General features: G+C 39.2%; 2 protein-coding genes and 1 long non-coding RNA gene across 4 annotated transcripts in view; 2 read left to right on the top strand and 1 right to left on the bottom strand.

Annotated features, from left to right (window-relative positions):
* PITPNC1 (phosphatidylinositol transfer protein cytoplasmic 1) overlaps window positions 1-22328 on the top strand; it is a 432818-nt gene that overhangs the window by 334026 nt on the left and 76464 nt on the right. For both annotated transcript variants that reach the window (XM_069076613.1, XM_069076614.1), the window contains one exon: window positions 554-649. In XM_069076613.1, the coding sequence (XP_068932714.1) occupies window positions 554-649 (96 nt within the window). The remainder of the gene's footprint in view (window positions 1-553; window positions 650-22328) is intronic.
* The window catches only part of LOC138152623 (uncharacterized), a 634969-nt gene that overhangs the window by 181217 nt on the left and 431424 nt on the right, over window positions 1-22328 (bottom strand). The window lies entirely within an intron of this gene.
* The window catches only part of NOL11 (nucleolar protein 11), a 276383-nt gene that overhangs the window by 128582 nt on the left and 125473 nt on the right, over window positions 1-22328 (top strand). The window lies entirely within an intron of this gene.

Genomic DNA, 22328 nt, shown 5'->3' on the forward strand with positions numbered 1-22328 from the left:
TGGTTGATTTGGTTTGGAATACCAAGAAGAGAGTTTAAAATTCAAAGACAAATGAGCAGCAGGCCATACTAGCACCAGTCTTACAGAAATGGTGTGTTGAGGAAATAGCCTTTTAAATGTCAAGACTAGTTGTTTTCCACTTGTGGTTGGGTCTATCTCATTGGGTTTGCTGTTTTCTTTTCATTTTTTTCTCCATTTCCTGCTGTTCCTTTTCCAACTTTTCCCATTTCAAAAGGCCCCTCTGAAAATGAATTGCTAAACACTTAGGTATCTTACAAGAGGCTGGTTCCTATGCTATTGTTTAAACATGACCCCTATTCTGTCACCCCTCACTCATTGAAGGTTGTCTCTTTCTGCTATGAGAAAAACTAATTATCAGGGTGAAAGTCATTTATGATTTTCACAGCACGTCTATAGAGAGACAGAAGGCTCCATCTGAGAAACTCTGGGCTTGTAACCCTACCTTAGGCACTTACTGGTGGGTGCTAGTCATATTTCTTCTTGGGGAACATCACCTAGTCTGACTGACTTTTGAATCCTTCTTTTCTTTCAGATTTTTGACAATGAAGCCAAAGATGTAGAACGAGAAGTTTGTTTTATTGATATTGCCTGCGATGAAATCCCTGAGCGCTACTATAAGGAATCTGAGGTAAGCAACAGGTGGGGGACTGAACTGCAGGCAGGTGCTGTCTTAGAGGGGCCTGGGAAATCTCTTACCCATTTTTTAAATGATTCAATGTTGTGCATGTAGCAGTTGTTTAGTAAATATTTGTTGATTTGAGACTATCTACTCATCTAATAGAAATGGAGAAATGCCAAGTCATGTGGTCAGCTAATGTATTTGAGACGCCCACCTGCCTTTCCTAGAGTAGATAGCTCAAATAATATAGCTAACATTTATTTAGTACTACTATGTGCCAGATAATATGGTAAACACTTTTTATTTAAATCTGTGATCTCACTGATTTTGAAATTTGGAGTTTCCCATCTATGTCTACCAAGGCATTGCCTTCAATGCAATGTGGTGAGACCAAGGATTACACAGAGACCTGCTAGGCACAGGAATTGTATCTGCTGGACTTTTTGGCCTCAGGTCTCCAAGTGAAGTCTCTAACTTCCAAGGACCCTGCATAGGTTTATGATGATCAGGTGGAACAGTGGTTAGAGTTCTGGGCCTGGAATCAGGAAAACATAAGGTCAAATCTGGCCTCAGACACTTATGAACTTTGTGTGACCCTGAACACATCACTACACCTCCTTTTACCTCAGTTTCCTCATCTGTAAAATGAGGATAATGATAGTGCCTACCACCCAGGGCTATTGTGAGGATCAAATGAGATGTTTGTAATGTGTTTTACAAACCTTAAAGCTCTATGTAAATGCTAAGCTTTTATTTTTATAATAATGCCAGCCTGTGTGAAGTTACAACTTAGGCACCCTATTTAGTTTCTACTTATATAGAATGCTCTGTATACGCAGTGCCCAGGCAAGAGTCCTTTGTGATTGGGAGAAGAAATGTAAACATGTCAGCAGAAGCGTCTATGCAATATAATCTCTATAAGCCGATATAGTTCTATAAAAAGATTTTAAGATATCCATGTGAACTTAGAGAAGCCTCTATGGGCAGCTTCCACAAGAACAAAAGAGGAAATTGAGTCTGATTTTGCTGGTGTTAGAAGTCAGACTGCTTGGATTTTTCATTAGAATTACTTATTTAGGACTTTGGCATGAAATCATGGGACCATTCAAATAATTCAGGTAAATTCATGTCATCCCCTAACATCCCCATCTGTTTATATATTGAAATAGTCTCATGAGGAGAGTCCAGGGTTTTCAAAGAATAGGAATTATTTGTCATCTGCTCACAGAATAACGGATTTAGGTTTTCTTTAGATCAGCTAATCCAGCCCCTTCATTTTTCTGGGCAGAAAAATAAGACCAAGACTTGCCCAAGGTCACTTAGGTAGTAAGTGCTAGGGGATTCAAACCCAAGTCCCCTGACTCCAAATCATAAGTTCTTTCCACTGTACCACTCCTGCATTAATGACTTCACAGCAATGCAGTAAAATCATGAATTACACAGAGACTAACTAGGCATAGGTAAGCATAGAAAGAGGTTACAAACCAGCTCCTAGCCCCACACCTTAAACAATACCATATACATAACAGTAGCTTAGTAAATATTTGTTGATTTGAGACTCATCTAAAAGTAATGTGGCTTCCTAATATACTTGAGATGTCTACTACCATTCTGAGAATTGAGCACTCAAAAAAGAATAGCTAATGTTTATATAGCCCTTACTATGTGCCTGATGCTGTGCTAATAAGTGCTTTACAATTACCCAAATAGATCTGTGATGTCACTGATTTGGGGGTTCCCTCCATTATTCCATCCATATGCAATTTCTCTCCATGTTTTCTGAAAAGTTTGCCACAGTGGGTTCTGGTTCACTCAACATCCTGGAGGCCTTCCTTGTTTTCTCCCAACATTGTGAGGTAACAATACAGCATTCTAGTTGTCCCCCTCGATGGTGTAATGGATTCGGCAGTGGGCCTGGAATAAGGAGGACCTGAGTTCAAATCTGGCTACATTCACTAGCTGGGTCACCCTAAGCAAATCACTAACATTGTTTACCTCAGTTTCCTCATCTGTAAAATGGGGATAATAATAGCACCTAACTCCCATGGTTGCTGTAAGGATCAAACAACAAAACAATTGTAAAGTGCTTAGCACAGTTCTTGGCATATAAAAGGCACTGTATAAATGCCTATTCCCTTCCACCAATCCTTTCTCACTTTTGTTACATGACTGTTTCATCTCCTCTTCCTGTCATACAGTTCCTTGATGAAATCCTTATGTTTTTTAGAATTTCTTCTTGATTATGTGATTTGGCCTGCCCACACCTACCACATACCTCTCTATTTCTGCCTATATGATATTCATCTTTAATTTTTCTAGTTTATTTTATTTTTCTTTATTTTTGTATTCTTTTCTTTTTAAATTTTGAGTTCCAAATTCTCTCTCCCCATCCCTACTGTATCCATTGAGAAGGCAAACAAAATTATATCAATTATACATGTAAAATCCCACAAAAATATTTCCATATTAGCCATGTTGCAAAACAAAGGAAAAAAAATAAAGTGAGAAAATTATGCTTCAGTCTGTACTCAAGAGTTCCTCATTTCTTTCTCTGGAGTTGGATAGCATTTTTTCATTGTAAGTCCTTTAGAATTGTCTTGTATCATTGTAGTGATCAGAGTAGCTAAAGCTTTCACAGTTAGATATCTTTACAACATTCTGTTGCTGTGCACAAGGATCTCCCAGTTCTTCTTCACTTTGCATCAGTTCATATAGGTCTTGCCATGTTTTCTCTTACCATCCTCTTCATTATTTCTCACAGCACAGTAGTATTCCATCACAATCATATGCCACCACTTGTTCAGCCATTCCCCAGTTGATGGGCCTTCCTTCAATTTCCAATTTTTGCTATCAAAAAAGAGCTGCTTTGCATATTTTTGTACATATTACCCTCTTTCCATTTTTCTTTGATCTCTTTGGGTACAGACCTAATAGTGATATTGCTGGGTCAAACAATATGCACAGTTTTGTAGCTCTTAGGGCATAGTTCTAAATTGTTCTCCAGAATGGGTTGGACCAGTTCACAGTTGTACCTGTTAGTAGCATTAGTGTACTTACTTTCGCTCATCCCCTCTAGAATTTGTCATTTTTTTTTTGTTTTTTTTTTTTTTGGAGGGGGGAAGGCAGCGCAGTTGGGGTTAAGTAACTTGCCCAAGGCCACATGGCTAGTAAGTGTTAAGTTTCTGAGACCTGGATTCGAACTCAGGTCCTCCTGACTCCAGGGCCAGTGCTCTATTCACCGCACCACCTAATCACCGCTAGAATTTGTCATTTCTCATAGTTGTGAGGTGGTAATTTGCCTTTCTCTAATCAATAGTGATTTGGAACATTTTTTCATATGACTTTAGATAGTTTTCATTTCTTCTGAAAACTGTTCATCCCTTGACCATTTATCAATTGCGGAATGCCTCTTATTTTTATAAATTTTATTTAGTTCCCTGTATATTTGAGAAATGGGACATTTATCAGAGAAACTTGCTTTAAAAATGTTTTATGTTGACCCCATTCACATTCATAGTTATGATTACTAATTATATATGTATATATTTTCTTCTATTTATACTTTTCTTGCTCTTTTTATCCTGCTTCCTATCAAAAGTATGTTTTGCTTCTGACCATTCCATGTAATCTTTCCTCCTTTTTATCATCTCCACCTCCCCCTGCCTCCATATCTCTTATTGTATGTGCATGTGTATACTTTTTCCCCTCCACTGTAAAATCTCTTCCTTTCACATCTCTTTTATGTGAGAAAATTTTCCCCATTCTACCTCTCCCTTCCCCCTTCTCCCACTGCAAACTTCTTTTTCACTCTCCCCCTTTTTTTTGCGGTCATTCCAATGTAATTGATGTAAACTCATGCCCTCTATCTATTTAAACTCTTTTTAACTGCCCTAATAATGATACAGTTCTTAGGAGTTAAATGTATCATCTTCCCATACAGGAATATAAACAGTTTAACTTTATTAAATCCCTTATGACTGCTCTTTTATGTTTACCTTTTTATGCTTTTGTGGAGTCTTCTGTTTAAATGTCAAATTTTCTATTTGGCTCTGATATTTTCATTAGGAATGCTTGTAAGTCCTCTATTTCATTAAATATCTGTTTTTCCTCTGATGAATTATCCTCAGCTATGCTGGATATGTTATTTTTTTATTGCATTCCTAGCTCCTTTGCCTTCTGAAATATCATATTCTAAGCCCTCCACTTCTTTAATGTGGAAGCTGCTAAATCTTGTGTGATCCTGACTGTGATTCCACAGTATTTTTATTGTTTCTTTCTGGCTACTTGCAATATTTCCTCCTTGACCTGGAAGCTCTGGAATTTGGCTATGATATTCCTGGTAGTTTTCATTTTGGTATTACTTTTAGGGTGTGCTTAGTAGATTCTTTCAATTTCTATTTTACCTTCTTGATCTAAGACATTAAGCCAGTTTTCCTGAATAAAATGTGACTTCTAGGCTCTTTTTTTTTTTTTTAAATTATGGCTTTCAGGTAATCTAATATTTCTTAAATTGTGTCTCCTTGATCTATTTTCCAGGTCAGTTGTTTTTTCAGTAAGGTATTTCACATTTTCTTCTATTTTTTTCATTCTTTTGACTTTGTTTTATTGTTTATTTAAGTTTCATTGAGTCATTAGCTTTCACTTGCCCAATTCTAATTTTTAAGGAATTATTTTCTTCAGTGAGCTTTTGATTGCTAATCCCTTTGACCAGCTCTACTTTTTAAAGATTTATTTCCTTCTGTGAATTTTGTTTTCCTGTTCCTGTGTTCTATTTTGTTCCATTTGTTCTATTTTGATTTAAGTTCTTTTCTTCAGTGATTTGTGTGTGTGTGTGTGTGCTTCTTTTACCATTAAGCCAATTCTATTTTTATGATCTTATTTTCTTATTATTTTTTGTATTTATTTTTATTGTTCACTTGTTTCAATTGTGTCTGATACCTCATAATTTCATTGGGGTTTTCTTGAAAAGATACTAAAGTGGTTTGCCATTTTCTTCTCCAGTTCATTTTACAGATAAAGAAACTGAGCTGAACAGTGTTAAGTGACTTGCCAAGAGTTACAAAGTGGATAAGTTTCTGAGGCCAGATTTCAACTGTGGAAGATGAGTCTTCTTGACTTAAGGTCTGGCACTTTATCCACTTTGCTACTTAGCTGCCCCAGCACCACCTAGCTGTCCCTTTTATTAAGCTGTTAATTCTCTTTTCATAATTTTATTACATCACCCTTGTTTCTTTTCCTAGTTTTTCCTCTATCACTCTTACCTCTTTAAAAAAAAAAAAAAACAAAACTCTTCCAGGGATTCTTGTTAGTCTTGGATCCAGTTAGCATTTTTCTTTGATGCTTTGTTTGTAGCTGTTTTCATGTTGTTGTCTTCTGAGTTTATGTCTTTGGTCTTTCCTGCCACTGTAGTAACTTTTTATAGTCAAATTCTGGTGTGCGTGTGTGTGTGTATTTTGTTTTGTTTTTCTTAACTAATTTTTAATCTATTTTTTCTTACTTTAAACTTCATGTTAAACTTGGTCTTTGCTCAGGTGGGGATGCAGAGTGGGGAGGCACAGTGCCAAACTTCAGACTTTTTTGCACTGCTGTTTTCACTCATTTCAGCTCATTCTAGGGGTCTGCAAGTTTTTGGTGCTTCCAAGGTGGTATAATCCAGGAAGAGTTGTGGTTACTGCTTTTCTAGTCTGTGCTCTGGTCTTTATTCAAGAAGGACCCCTGGTCTCCTGAAATCACAAGTGCTAGTGGTCTTCTTAGCCCTGCAATGATTACCAGGTCTAGGAATCTGCTCCCTTGTGACTGATCACAAGCACTCCTCTCCACTGGAACTGTGACAAAGAATGTCTCTGGACTGAAATCTGTTGTTGTTGTAGTTGTCTCCAAGGCCCACTGCTGGTACTCCTGGCATGCTTTAGGCCTGATTCCACCCCAGTGTTATAGGCCTCTTCTGAAGACCTCCTTAAGCTGAAAAAATCTCTCCCTCTGAACTTTTGTTAGCTCTGTTGCTCCAGAATTGAATTTTAGACATTATTTTAAAGTTGTTTCTAAGGGAATGTTGGAAAAGTTCAGCTGGGGTCCAGCCTATGCTCCACCATCTTGTTGCTGCCTCTCATCTGTAGTTTTTCCAAGGTAGTCTGTTCCACATTTTGCTACCATGTAGTAAGAGCAATAAAATGTCAATAGTGAAAACTTGTGTCTTTGAGATAATACTTATAGAACTCTTAGCATGGTGCCTGGCACATAATAAATACTTGTTTCCATCTCTTCTCTTTGCTTTTATGGGAAGTTTAGGGGGTCAGTAAAAGTGCTTTGCAATTTTCTGAGAGCAGTCCAGCCTCTCCTTTTCAATTCTAAGAACAACTCTTTGTCCACGTCTCTATATTATCTGACCCAGATATATACCTTTGGACAAGGTGTCCATTAAAATACATGTTGAAATCTGACATTTTTCATCAATTTAGCCTTTCTTGTGTAGATGGACGGGCCAAACTCCTTTGAGAAGTACTGAAAAGATCTGGGACTTAATGCAATCAGCATAATTCCATAAGTAACCAAAATATCCAGAGATCCCTCTGGAGCAGGAGCCATAGGGAATCCCTAAACTTTTATTCTGAGCTATATTCCTCCATCATTGTGGCCAAAACCATGTTTAAGTATGTATCTCTCCATTTTGTATCTTACCTAATGTTCTACCTAATTCCATTGAATAGGGTTATTTCTATTTTTATATCTTACAAGAAATCCTGAATCATTTTGATGTACAGATGGAAGATACTTTTTTGCAAAAGAGCTCTTAGGTAGCATTTTGTTCTACCAAATCAAATGCTTTTTTTTGGGGGGGGGGGAATAACCCACACACAATAAGCACAGTGAGTTCTTATATTCTCTATAAATTCCATCGTTTAATTGCAAGATGATAAATGTGTGGTCCATTGTTGAATAATGCTTGGGAAAGCCTCTTTACTCTGATTTGTATATAGATGACTCTCATAAAAATTTTGTAAACATGGGATATAGGTATATAGGTTGGTAATTATTGATATTCTCATCAAATGAGATATTCATAAAGCACTTAACACAGTGCCTGTCACATAGTAGAAGCTTAATAGATTCTGGCTACCTTCCTTCACCCCACTTCTCTCCTCAGTCACTTATTAGCAGGGTATTAATAAGGTTAGAGATTTTTTCCCACACCTTTGATATCTTTCCCTCCTTCATATAACCTTGTCTATTTGACCTTCAAAGCTCTCTGAATTGCATTGCCTGAAGCACAGATCTTTTCTGTGTGTGTGTGCGCGCGCATACACATACACACACAAATACATACTTACCATCTTTTTTCATTTTAGTGTCCACATCTAGGATTCCATATGAGTATTGTAATGTTGAAGTTAAGTGGGATATTAGTGTCCAAGTGGGGGATGTTAAAGTCCAAGTGGAATATTAGAATCTAAGTCGGATGTTAAGGTCCAAATGGGATGTTTGGGTCTAGAGGGGTTGCTAGGATTCAAATGCGATATTACGATCCATTGGGATATTAGGGCCCAAGTGGAATGTTAGAGATCAAGAGTGGTGCTTCTAGTATCCTTATCCTGTTTATCCAATTTTAGACCACTGGATATCCAATATCCAGCATCCTGTTTTCTCTATTAGAAAACAGTTTGTTAAAATGGCTTTTGCAAATCTTACTCATTTGCCCTCTATACAAAGTCTTTCTTCCCTTTTCATCTTTAATGCCTTTTGGATGACTTTGCTTACTGGATTGTCTTGTCATACTTCCCTTAAATTGCTTTTATCCTCCACTGTTTCTCTGCTTTATAAAACAATGTTGTTCAGGGGCGGCCAGGTGACTCAACGAGTAAGAGCACCAGCTCCAGTGTCGGGATGACCTGGATCAAATCCGGGCTCAGATACTCAGCACCACACCCAGAAATAACTGGCCGTGTAACCTTGAGCAAGTTACTTAACCCTGATTGCTTAAAAAAAAAAACCAATATTGTTCACAAATAATCTGTTATCTATTACAATAACAGTATTATAATATAACATATCTATATAATATTGTCTGTTATAACAATCTATATAAGATTTTACAAACTTGTTTGTGTTCTTAACCCAGTGTTGTCTTTGGCAGCCAGCTCTCTTGCCAAGTAAGTCATATGTTTGCAGGTGCTTTCTGGACTCCTTTCATCTCATTGTTGTGACAGTTATTCCTTATTAGAGGCAACTAGGTGGCACAGTGTATAGAACGCTAGACTTGGGAGTCAGGAAGAGCTGAGATCAAATTCAGCCTCAGATGCTTATTAGCTGTCTGACCCCCAGCAAGTCAGTTAACTCCTGTCTGCCTCAGATTTTTCATCTAGAAAATTGTGATAATAATAGCATCCAACTCTGAATCCCCACTCTCCCCCAGCATTGTTATGAGATTAAAGTGAGATAATATTCATAAAGCAGTTTTATGTTTTAAGTGGTGACTCTTTAGTATGAAATTGTTATAGTTGTCAATGTCTTATCTGTTGTCAGTTTCAGATTTTTTTGTTTTCAATTACTTTTTTTCATAACTCAGAATTCTATTCATTCTCTGTACATGTATCTTTTTCTCATTATTCTGGAGTTTGTTTCTTTTACAAATTTTCATTTTGGCTCTCATGGTCCAACTGCATATAGACAGCTAACCCAGGGATAACTCCCACATGAATAACAGGTCTTTTCTTGTCTGTTAAAATCTATTTCATTGTCTCCAGTGTTTCTTGGTGCTTGCTATGTCCAATTACTGCCAGTTTTCTTTTTTCTTTTTAAAGAAAGTAGTCATAATATAGGAGCATGAGGCTTCTAATACAATTCACAAGGCTTTGTCCTCTCCCATTTCTTGTTCCTGAACATATGTTTTCTCACATTTCACCCCAAATTCACGTTTCCATCTTTGTCAAATATTACATTTTTTATGTTGATTGGATTTGGAGGATCTTAACAAGTTCAGTATGCTAAGCTCAGTGGCTATTAGTATGTTTGTTTAGTTGTTTTTCAGTCTTGTTCGACTCTTCATGACCCCCTTTTGAGGTTTTCTTGGCAAAGAAACTGGAGTGCTTTGTCATTTCCTTTTCCAGCTTATTTTTAAAGATGAGGAAACTGGGACAAGCAGGGTTAAATAATTAGCTCAGGGTAACAAAGCTCGTAAGTGTCTGAGGCTAAATTTGAACTTGGATCTTCCTAACTCCAGGCCCATCATTCTATTCATTGTGCCACCAAGCTGCCCTTATCAATCAATCAGCTGGATAATAAGCATGATAACTGGTGTTTATGTAGTGCTTTAAACTTATTAAAGGGCTTTCCACACACAATCTCATTTGAGCCTCCCAGTGCCTCTAGGAGGTAGGATCTAAACGATTTATTTCCCTCATCTTACAGATGTGGAAACTGAAGCTCAAAGGGCAAGTTATTTGCCCAGAGTTGTACAATTATGAAAGGTTATAGGTGTGATTTGAACCTAGATCTTCCTGACCTGAAATCCAGCATTCTGTACATTGTAAATTCTGTTTAGGACAGGATAGTTGTGGTTGGCTATAGGGTGTAGGATAAATACATGGTATTATGAGTCCCTTCCTTTGGATTACTTTGTGAATTGCAAGGAAGTGATTCATACCAACCTATCTTTCTTTTCCACCCTGTATCTTCCCATTTCATTTAGGAATAGCAGCTGCAGAAATGATGCCTACATTTAAATAACTAAACATTTGACAAAATAGGGTTTATATATATATATATATATGTAAATATATGTATGTCTTTTTAAATTTTGAACTTAACAATCACCAAGAAACATTTCAACGTACAACATGTTTAAGAAACTAAGTCTCAGTAATGTAATTTGTTTATATATGTATTTGACATAATAATAAGCAAAACTATTCTATTTACATCCCCTTCTATCCCTTTTTTTGTTTCTTTTGTGCATTTAATTTTTTTTTTACTAACTTTAATATATAAGGAAAAATCTAAACCCCATTGGGAGCCACTTTGCTTCTGTGGCAATGAATTCTTTGACAGATTTATTTATTACAACATAAATCAGCCTCGATGATACTGAGATAAGAATTTCAAGGTCAATGTGTTGCATCTGAAGGACAAATCTGGGTCTCTGATTCCAGACATATTGTGATCAATTGGATGTTTGCTAAATAACAAAAATAGCCATGCATCTGTTTTAGTTTCAGTACTGGAACATTATTTATGATTGGGTCACCCAAGTTCCTTCAGCAGCCAATAATAAAACTCTAACCATATATAATTAGTCAACTTGAATACTGACTTTCCCATCATTCCTATTAAAATAAAGGGAGATGGGGTGGAGTCAAGATGGCAGAGTAGAAGCAGATCCTCACCGTGGCTCTAGCTTCTACCTTCCCCAGTTCATATAAAAGCGGACTCTGAACAAACTCTGAACAAACTGAAGTTACAGAACCCACAAAATGATACAGCAAAGCTAACCTCCCGCTGAGGACAGCCTGGCAGCAGTCGACCAGCACAGTACTCTGGGAGCCAAGCCCAGTCCCACACCGAGGTTTTACCCCAGGGCGGGCCTGACTAGCCGGCAGTTGGAGGGACTCCAGATTACCAGCAGCTGTGGTGGTCCAGAATTATCAACACCTAGATGTGAACGAAAAAGTGAGAGGTCAGTGCAGTGTGGACTTTGGGACCCAGTAGTTGGGAGTGTGTCGGCTTTTGCCCCCAGGGCGAGAAGCTGCTGAGGGCTGGGGCACAGCCCCTGCCACATGGCAGCTTCAGCTCCTGGCCTGCAAACTGTAGGGGGACCAAGCGACCAGTCTGAGGGCTAATCACTCTTGCTTTAACCTGCTTGGATCTTGATTGCAGTCTAGGGTAGAGGTCCTGGGGTGTGTATCCAGCTTGCAAGAGCATGTGGAGGCTTCAGCAAGGGCACCCAACTAATAGCTCTGGCAGCTGAAAAAACCCCAGCATTTGATACAAGGCTCCCCTGTCTGGTGGAAGCGTCCTACTGTGGCAAAAAGCCCAAAAGTCAAGTAATTGAGTGGCAAAATGAGCAGGCAAAGGAAACAAAGAAAACAGAAGAACCCAACATTGCACTCCTATTTTGGGGACAAAAAGGAGCAAAGCATAGAACAGGAGGAAGACAGTGAAGTCAGAACTCCTACACCAAAAACTCCAAAGGAAAAAAACTAGCTGGTTACAGGCCATAGAAGACCTTAAGAAGCAGATAAGAGAAGTGGAGGAAAAATTGGGAAGAGAAATGAGAACAATGCAAGAAAATTACAAAATGAGAGTCAACAGCCTGACTGAGGAGAATCACATCTTAAAAAAATAGACTAACTCAAATGGCAAAAGAGGCTCAAAAAGGCAATGAGGAGAAGAATGCCTTAAAAAGCTGCATTTGCCAGATGGAAAAAGAATCTCAAAAGCTCACTGAGGAGAATCATTGCTTCAGAATTAGATTGGAGCAAATGGAAGCTAGTGACTTTAAGAGAAATCAAGATGCTGTTAAACAGATCCAAACAAATGAAAGAATAGAAGGCAATGTGAAATATCTCATGGGAAAAACCACTGACCTGGAAAATAGATCCAGGAGAGAGAATTTAAAAATTATCGGACTACCTGAAAGCCATGATCAAAGAAAAACCTAGAAATCATCCTCCAAGAAATTCTCAAGGAAAACTGCAATGATGTTTCAGAACCAGAGGGCAAAATTGAGGTTGAAAGAATCCACCGATCACCTCCTGAAAAAGATCCCAAAAAAGAAAACTCCTAGGAATATTATAGCCAGGTTCCAGAATTCCCAGATCAAGGAGAGAATATTACAATCAGCCAGGAAGAAATAATTTGAATATTGTGGAAACACAATCAGGATAACACAGGATCTGGCAGCTTCTGCACTGAAGGATCGAAGGGCTTGGAATGTGATATTCCAGAGGTCAAAGGAGCTGGGATTAAAACCAAGAATCACCTACCCAGCAAAACTGAGTATCATGTTTCAGGGGGAAATATGGTCATTCAGTGGAATAAAGGACTTTCAAGCATTCTTGCTGAAAAAAACAGAGTTGAATAGAAAATTTGACATTCAGATACAAGAAGCAAGAGAAGGTAAATAGAAAAAAGAAATCATAATGAACTTGTCAAAGTTGAACTATTAACATTACTACATGGAAAAACAATAATTATAACTGATGAAACTTTTCTCTGTATGAAAATAGTTGAAGGGAATAGAAATATGTGTGTGTGTGTATGAGAGTATATGGGCATATGAATACATATGTGAACGTGTGTATATATGTTTACAGGTATACATAGGTAGAGGGCACAGGACAAATTTAATAGGAAGGGATGATACTTAAAAGGTGAAATTAAGAGGTGAGAGAGGAATATAATGAGAGGAGATGGGGAGAGACAGAATGGGGTAAACTATCTCATATAGAAGAGGCAAGGGAAAATGGTTACAATGGAGGGGAAGAATAGGAAGGCGAAAGGGAATGGGTCAACCTTATTCTCATTGAATTTGTCTTGGGGAGGGAATGAAATACACACTAAAAAGGGTATCTCGCCCTACAGGAGAGTAGGGGGGAAGGGGATAAGAGGGGGGATGATGGAAGGGAGGGCAGGCTGGGGCAGGGAGGGAACTTGGAAGCACCCACTTTTGAAGAGGGACGGGATGAAAGTAGAGAACAGAACAAGTGGGAGGTGGGATAGGAGGAAGGGAAATATAGTTAGTCTTTTATAATATATCTACTATGTTAATGTTTTCATTAGCTACACATGTACAACCTATGCTGAAATGCTTATCTTCCCAGTAAGGGTGGGTGACAAGGGAGGAAGGGAATGAATCTGGAATTCAAAGTTTTATAATCAAATGTTTAAAAAATATAAATATATATGTACTGTTATTAATACTATTTTACATGTAATTGGGAAATAAGATATACAGTGGCTTCAAGTACTATAATAAGCCCAGGCTTTGAACCAGGACTACATTATGCACATGTAACCAAAAGATGCTTGCCTCTGTGGAGAGGTCTGGCTGAGGGGGACTTTTTTACCTCCCAACAGATTGATTTGTCCAGATCATATGCATCTCTGCCCACAGGGGTTGGCTTTGGGCACCTCCTTCTTTTTGTTCCTGCCTCCCTTTTCTCAAGTGGTAGAAAAAGTTGGAGGTTCTTGTCTCATGCACCTGCAGTTCTTTTGAGCTTCCAGTGTTTCTGAATCTTTTGTCTCTGAAAAGAGGTTTTTCACCAGCCATTTGGATTTTTCTCAGATTCTTGCTTAGTAAGCAGAGGTATGAGCAAAGGCTTTCAGCCCCTCAAAATCTCTCTCATTCCCCCTTCAAGGTGACCTCCATCCCTGATGCTCTGTTATTTCAGCTGCTTCTCTTTCAATCTATTCTGGTTACCACAGCCATATTCCAGTTTCCTCATCTGCAGAACTCTACCCATTATAGACCAAACCATCAGGAAGACTGCAAATTCTATAATATCAGTCCAGGCCCAGGTTACACATGTGAGATGGGTCAAAGAGACATAGATGACAAAATAAGGAAACAGGCCTAACAGTTTCCAGAAATAGCTTCTGGAAAAGGTTAGGGTTTTTTAAATGGACACCTAGATCCTTATCTCAGACCCAGAACCAGGTAAATCCTATTAGCAGAACAAGGAAGTCAAAACAGTTGAACCATATATGGGAGTTGGAATGGATCAAATATGGTTTTTACTCTAAAGAGTAGAGTACCATTTCTGCACATACAAAAACTATTTAGAACCGAGGTGTTTTAAATGGTAAATAAAATGCAGCCATTTTATTTTGTATTATTTATTTTAGTTAAGTACACCATTCCTGGTATATTTGAGGCTAGTCTTTACCATGCCCAAGTACAGAGACATCAGAAGAACTGACTTCATTCTCTGGCTCTTCCATTTGCCAGCCATATAACCTTAATGTAAATGACTTCTCTATTTGATTTTTAGTTTCTTCCACAACATGAGGGTCTTTGATTAAATGATGTCTAAAGTAATTTCTAGTTCTAACATCTATGATTCTATGATATTAAGGGCAAGGGAAGAGAGGGGAGGACCCAGGTCCAACTTCTGTCGTGATGAGGCACTATAGCTAGGTAGTACTTTGGGGTCCCAGAATAGTGTGCGTGCGCATGTGTGTGTGTGTGTGTGTGTGTGTGTGTGTGTGTGTGTGTGTGTGTGTGTGTTCTGGTGTGCCAAATAGTCCTCACTTGGCCACATATGCTTTTTAAGCTTGAGCCCACTTTATTTTGGACTTTGTATGAACTTATGGGAGAGTGTGCCCCTGATTTTGGTGAGATGTTTTATACCACCTATTTTTACTATGCTCTCTTTGCAAATAACCATTTCTTAAAGCTAATGAACTCTGGATGATCAGTTGATATCAACTGATAATGTGGGAACCATCTTCGTGGGGTCTGTTAAGCAATGATATTAGGAAGACAGCCCTTACCTCTCAAGGTTACTCCCAAATCCCTACATGGGGAAGTTTCCAGCTGCCCTTTAGGAATCCAGCCTAATGATGTGAATGGGGGTAGAGTCTATGTTATGTAACAAAGAAAATTATTTCATTACTGTCATTAGGCTAATATTTGTCAATCAGTGTTATTTACTTTTCTCCCCAAAACATCTGACTTTATGGGTGTTTTTTTTTCTTCCGATTAGTTTTTACAAATGCCAAAGAATAGAAAAACCTGAACCACATTTAGAATGAACTCATTTTTAGATTTCTGAGTGCTTACAAATCTAAGGTTGGTTTATGTGGGTCACTCACTTATTGGCATTTCTTTCCACACATTGTCATCTCAGACAGAAGGAGGCAATTTGAAGAGCTCTCTCCTCTCTTTTTCCTCTTTTCCCCAAGAGAAATAACAACATCTTCAGAAACATCCAGACTATAGATTTACAAATCACCCTTTTCATGAAGGTGACTAGAATCAGTAATTTTTCACTAGAAACTTTTATCTGTCTATCTTGTGCCATCACTAGCCAGGACCTGGGAAGTATACTTGGGAGAAATGAGAAGTGAATACCTTAAAATAAAATCCTTTTGGGGTGGCTAGGTGGCACAGTGAGTAGAGCACCTGCCCTGGAGTCAGGAGGACCTGAGTTTAAATTTGGCCTCAGACACTTAACAAAAAAGCTAGCCATGTGACCTTGGGCAAGTCACTTAGCCCTAATTGCCCTCCAAAAAAGCAAAAAATAAAATAAAATCCTTTCACTGTATTTTAATTTTGTAAAGCTAATGTTTTTGTATCCATATCAAATGCCCCAGCTCCAATTCCTAAGAGTCACTCAGTCCCCAAGTTCTACTCTCATCTTGGTACAGGCACCCACAGGGCATCACAGTCAGAAATAAAATATATTATCTTTCAGGCAAAGACATTATCTCCATTGATCTCTGCATGTTGCCAACTACAAAGCCCAGTCCTCCAGTGTTTGCATCAGAGATCTGCTCTCATCTCCGCCCCCCGCCCCGTCCCCCGGTCACTTAGTGGGGGTAGGGGGGAGGAGGGGGAGGATTTAATAACTGCCAGAAATGCAGTAAAGTAGAGCAAGGAGCAAAGAATAGGTGAGTTGTACTTGTTATGTGGTTGGGATGTAGATTCTTGTGTTGGCCAATGTTGAACTCCAGCTCTCTGATCCCTTGTGGCTCAAGTTTCAGGTAAGCTTTAAAATGTGTCTTGGCATGTTCAGAGGTAGTGATCCCATGTCTGGAAGCAAATTACTACAAAGCTGAATGAGTAGAGTGAATATTGTAATGAATCTGAAAGCCCTTAGCAAAATACTGTACTGCTATTGCCTTGAGAGAACCTATGAAAGGATAGCTCTAGCCAGAGCCACAAAAATATTTAGCCTCTGTGTTTCAACTAATGCCCCAGTATCCATCACAACCATTTGTAAAGCCCATAATTTTTACTTCTGTTAGGGGATGAGTGGTTGATGTGATCAGGGCAAATGGCATATAGCCACATTACTGCCCCCTGGCATCCGAATCATCTCAAGGAGAGTAAGAGGTGATAGGCATATGTCAGCTACACTATCTTGTCCAAAACATGGCTTCCGGTAAAATGGAAGATCCCTGAGAGCAGAATCAGCCATTTTCTATCTTTTTATGCCTTGGACATAATAGTGTGCCTGTCCTGCCGCAGGTACTTAATTAGGGCAGGACCATAATTATAGTGAATGGTTTTTAAAAATGTATTAGTAGAGTCTTTTAAAATTTTTTCTTTTTTATTATGATATTAATGGCTCACATTTATATAGCACTTTAAAGTATGTACATTCATATTTTATCCTCATAAACACTCCCACCCCCAGAAGTAGACACGCTCATTATCCCCATTTTACTGGGAAACAGAAGTTAAGTGATTTGCCCAAGATCATGTAGCTAGTATGAGGCTGTGTTTACATTCAGGACTTCCAGAGTCCACATCTAAAACTCTATCCCCTGTGCCAACTAGCTGCCCACAAAAGCCAAGCTGAAGAGAACAGTATATTCTATGATTCTTAACTGTGTCTATCAGCACAAAATGCTTTACACAAACCATATTTCCAGTCTCATTAAAAGTGTTTTTATTTTCTGTCCTGCTAAGTGGATGAGAGTGGGCAGGTTTTACAGTTTCTTCCAAGTCCATCAGATTTATAGTCTCATAGCAGTAGAGAACATCAAGTCCATCTCTCTCATTTGAAGCCCTGAGTGGTGAACCAGGATCCAAACCCAAGCCTCTGCAACTACATTTAGTACAACTGCTTCTTTTTTTGGCCGGGGTGGATGGGGGGGTGGGGGTGGTACAGTGACATTCTACTAAGTCTCTTGTGTTGTTCTGTTGTTTTTCTCCCTTGACATGAACCCCCAATTCATCTGTCTGAATGTAAACCAGCTGTTTTGGAATGTGTGTCAACTTGTTGTCCTGCCCCCCTCTTCCCCCACCTTACATCTCCGATGATATCTCTTGCATGGAGAAAGAACACAGCTGCTGCCATTCCCCCAAGGACAGCATATAAAACTGAAAGATAACAGCCTCTGATGAAGGTTACCCTCCAGTGGCCTCTGCCTCTCCAGGTTCTGGGTAGGAGGTTCAGATGAAACCTTGGATGGCAGATACTGAGCTCCAGCACTCTTAGAAGGGATGATGCATTTATAGCCTTCCCTGAAACTAGATCAGTCAGAGAACAATATAGGAAAGAAAAAAATTTTTTTTTAAGGATTCCAGTCAGGCTCTCTTATTAATTCATTCCAGAGACAGCACAAGAACATCGATGACATTTTCCCCTGAGATCTCTTTATTTCAGTGGCATTGGGAGGAAAGGGAACTATCAAAGCATCAAACTTGAAGAAGATGTGTCTGTAGAAAGGATATGTTCAGTGACCTGGGTCACTGATTGTGGTTTGTTGTTGGGGGTGGGAGTGGGGGTTGGTTGATTCTTCTTTTTGTTGTTTAGTCATTTCCAATTCTTCATGATCCCATTTGGAGTTTTCTAGGCAATGATACTAGAATGGTTTGCTATTTCTTTCTCCACATCATTTTACAGGTGAGGAAACTGAGGCAAATTGGGTCAAGTGACTTGCCCAGGGTCACACAGCCAGTAAGTGTCTGAAGCCAGATTTGAACACAGGAAGATGAGTTCTCTTGATTTCAAGCCCAGCGCTCTATCCACTGTGCCTGCCCCATTTTGTGATTATTTTTATTGAATGAGGAGGGAGTGCAGTGAAGTAGATATGTGAAAAACATTGAATTTGGAAGAAAAAGACTCAGATTCCCAGTCTTGCTGTTTGCTGGCTGTGTGATCTTGGGCAAATCATTGCCCTCTCTGAGCCTCAGTTTTCTCATCTGTAAAATGAGGAGGTTAGATTAACTTCTCTCCCTTAAGATCTATTCCACCTCTAATATTCTGATTTCCATATCTGCATGTGTCCAATTTTGCCACAGAGGAAATTCACTATCTCCCAGTTGTAGGAAGAAAAATACCTAAGGAAAATATTTTTCATAGGGCCATAGTTCTAGAGCTGGAAGATTAGGAATCCTTGCATTATACCATGCTTGACCTTGACCTTGTAAGGCCTTCTGGATCAACCCCTTTATTTGCCAAATGAAGAAACTGGGGTAAGTGACTTGCTCAGGGTCACACAGCTAGTACGTGTCCAAGGCTGCATTTGAACTCAGGTTTTCCTCTCTCCAGGCTCAGCCACCTAATGTGTCACACCTGGTTCAAGACAAGTAGTCTGTAATTAATTCATGTATCTCAGAGGTCATTTAGTCTTAATACATATCTAGGATCTCTCCTTGAATATCCCCGTGTTCATGCAGCCTGTTTTTGAAGTCATGCAGGTATAATTATTAGGAACTTTTGCCTTCTGTTAAGCTGAAATCTACCTTTCCTCCTCATTCACCTATTGATCCTCATGTTTGCTCCCGCACTGAGCAAATCAAAGTCTAAAATCCCAGGATTTATGACAACAGTTGTTGTTAGAAGTCTTATATTGTACACTCCATCCTGAAAGGGATGATGTATCAATGATTACTTTTATTCTTTCCCAATACCTAGCCCAGTGCTTTATGCCTGGTAGCTACTTAATTAATGGTTATTTGGAGAAATGCATGAGATGCCATTTCAGCTGGACTCCGAAGGAGGCTTAGGCCAGGTAAAAGGGAAGAGACAGACTTCTCAGCAAGTGATAGGGCAAAAGCAGAAGCAGAAACAGGAAGGAGATTGAAAAGGGTATGTATGATTCAGAAGACAGTGTGAGTCAACCAGCCTGGCCAGAAAATTTAAAAAAGTGAATACCTGGAAGTAAGGTTAGAAAGGTAGGCTGGTACCCAGTTTTTTGGAGGGCTTTGAATGCTGGGGTAAGGAGTTTGGCTTTTAGCCAGTAGTAACCAAGATGATGTTAAGGGTTTGCTTGTTTCTTTGAATCTGTGGAATGATACAGCCTCGTTCATGTCAGATACTTAACAGCACTGTAGCAAATGCAGCTCATGTTATGGCCCTCTGGGAGAACCAGACTCATAATTACTCACATTTCTACTGTGCTTAAGATTCTTCAGTGTAACTCTCAAGTCTTCTAATGAAGAGTGGGTATTAAGCTGGGGAAACTGAGATCACACCAAGATTATACAACTGATGTCAGAGCCTGGAAATTCATCCATGTCTCCTAACTCCCAACATCACTCCTTTTTCAATTTTTTTTCCCTGAAGCTTTCTGGGATTTTTTGGGGGGATGGGTTCCACATATTTTGATAACTTTATTTCAGAATTATTGGTTTTCTTTATAATCCTGAATTTTATTTTATACATTTAAAAACATTATCCTGGGGAGGGATCTGCAGGTTTGACCAGACTACCAAAAGCGTTTACAACACAAGAAAAGATTAGGGATGCCTTGGAAGAGAGCCAAATGATTCCAGCATAGAGAATTATGAAGTCCTAGTCTCAACTTTGAGCCATTTCAGCAGCAGCAGTCATGTGGTATGTGCTAAAGAAAAATTAGAAAGGGAAAAAAATGCATTAACTAGCCTCCCATCATGAGCTATACCAGTGTTAGCATTTTAGCCACCACTTACCCCTTCTTCCTAGGGAAACTAATAAATTTGTTTTAGATTCCCTTCCTTCTAATTAGAAAAGTACCATGGTAAAAAAAATACATGTTTGTATGTATGTACATATGTATATACATGGTGATCAGACCTGTGCCTACCTGTAGCACCAATGCAATATTCACAGTGCCCATGATCACTATAAACATACCTGCATGGTGCTTAATCACAAAATATAACAGACTCTCCATATAGAAGACAGAAGTAAAACATTTATTCAGACACCATAAAACCAAATCCCAAAACCAATAAGCCAATTCCATCATAGTAGCAAAGAAGTTAATAAACCATAACAACACAGAGAGCCACACCATCCTAAGCCTTCCCACAAACCAACCCAAAACCAATATTTACTCACAAGCCTCTCTGTCTCCCTCAGAGTATGCTCTCCTCCCAACTGTCTAGCTGGTTTTGACTCCCAGCTTCCTGTGGGCTCTGCTCTACCATTCAGCAAACTGCCCCCCTACCTCCCCCCCACCACACAGGCTCCATGTGATTACATTCAGCCTATTAGGGGGCAGAATTTATTTTCAGAGCAGGGAAGGTCTTCAAATTCCCTTAGATTTATTAAGGGGCCGGGAAGATCTTCAAATTCCCATTACCATTACACTACCATACCATAGTTTATGTGAATCTGAAGGACAATTAACTTGTTAAAAATCCCAGTGCTGATGTTTTTGGCCTTGGAGCCACAATTATATATTGGACAGAGTTCTTTTTTACAAGGGAACTAGTGTTCATTCATCTTCTGTTGCATCCATTTGTAGGTCTAGCAGTGGCGTATGCATACTGGTGCTTTGGTGGATGGTGAGCAGTTAATTGTTCCCTCTTGGCTAGCCTCACTCTTACATAATTAGACTCCAAAGAAGGCCTAGGACAGGTAGAAAGGGATCTTTCTTGGCAGGTGAGATGACAAAAACAAATTCAGAGACAGGAAGGAGAAGGCAAAGGGTCTATATGATTCAGAAGGTTGTGTGAGATAACCAGCCTAGCCAGAAGATTTTCAATAAGTAGTTGGAAATCAGGTTAGAAAGGTAGGCTGATGCCAGTTTGTAGATGCCTCAGATGCTAGGTGGTGCTGCTCTTTCTCAAATACTTTATGAGGGCATGAATTTCTACCTGGTCATCTGCCTCAGTTCTGCCCTTTGTGGGACTAATTTTTCTTTAAAGGGAAAGAGAAAATGTCTAAGGTGACTGCCTTAGAAAGGCTAACTAACAATGCCCTAATTTCTTTAATATTCAACTGCTGACTGCTTTGCCTAGGGGAATCTGCTTCCATATATTCCATGTAGTGGGAGGCTATAAAAACATAAATCAATTAAAATCTCTCCTCTATACAAGTCTGTGCCCCCAGAGAGGAAGATCCTAGCAATGAGACTAAGAATCTGGCTTCTTCAGCATCATTTGAACAGTGGAACATGCCAATAAGCAACTCAAATGGTTAGTCACTTTATATTAATGCTGGTTTAAACAATTAAACAATTGACAATTGGAGTTAAAAAAAAACTTTGAAGAAAAAGAGATGGGTCTGGATCAAAAAGGTAATAGGGATGGTGAAGGGAAAGAAGGTGGAATCTCCATCTTGGATATACCCCCTCTGGGTGAGTTTAGCAAGCCAGGATCTTCCTAGATCTGCCTCTTTGTAGCCTTGGTAGTCTGACACTGGCTACCTCATCACTGGTGCTGCTCCCACTTCCATGGCCACTACTCCCATGGCTTCTTCTCTCCCACTCTGCTGCTGCTTCCCTGGACTCTACCCTCATCAGATGAGATAAGAGTTGTAAAGTCCTTAGTACAATATCTGGTACATAGTAATTGTTTAATAAATGCTTGTTCCTTCCTCCTCCTCTTCATGCTCTCCATCCAGTCCCTAGCACAGGTGGCAATAGTGGTAGCTCCATTTTCTTTTTCCCATACTATCTCTCCCTTTCTCCCCCCCACCTCTCTCTCTGTCTCTGTCTCTCTGTCTCTGTCTCTCTCTCTCTCTGTCTCTCTCTCTCTGTCTCTGTCTCTCTCTCTGTCTCTCTCTGTCTCTCTGTCTCTCTCTCTCTCTCT

The sequence above is a fragment of the Petaurus breviceps genome, unplaced genomic scaffold (assembly GCF_028583685.1).
Source record: "Petaurus breviceps papuanus isolate PSGF00001 unplaced genomic scaffold, PetGlider_PUasm1.0 90925, whole genome shotgun sequence".
Classification (NCBI taxonomy): Eukaryota; Metazoa; Chordata; class Mammalia; order Diprotodontia; family Petauridae; genus Petaurus; species Petaurus breviceps.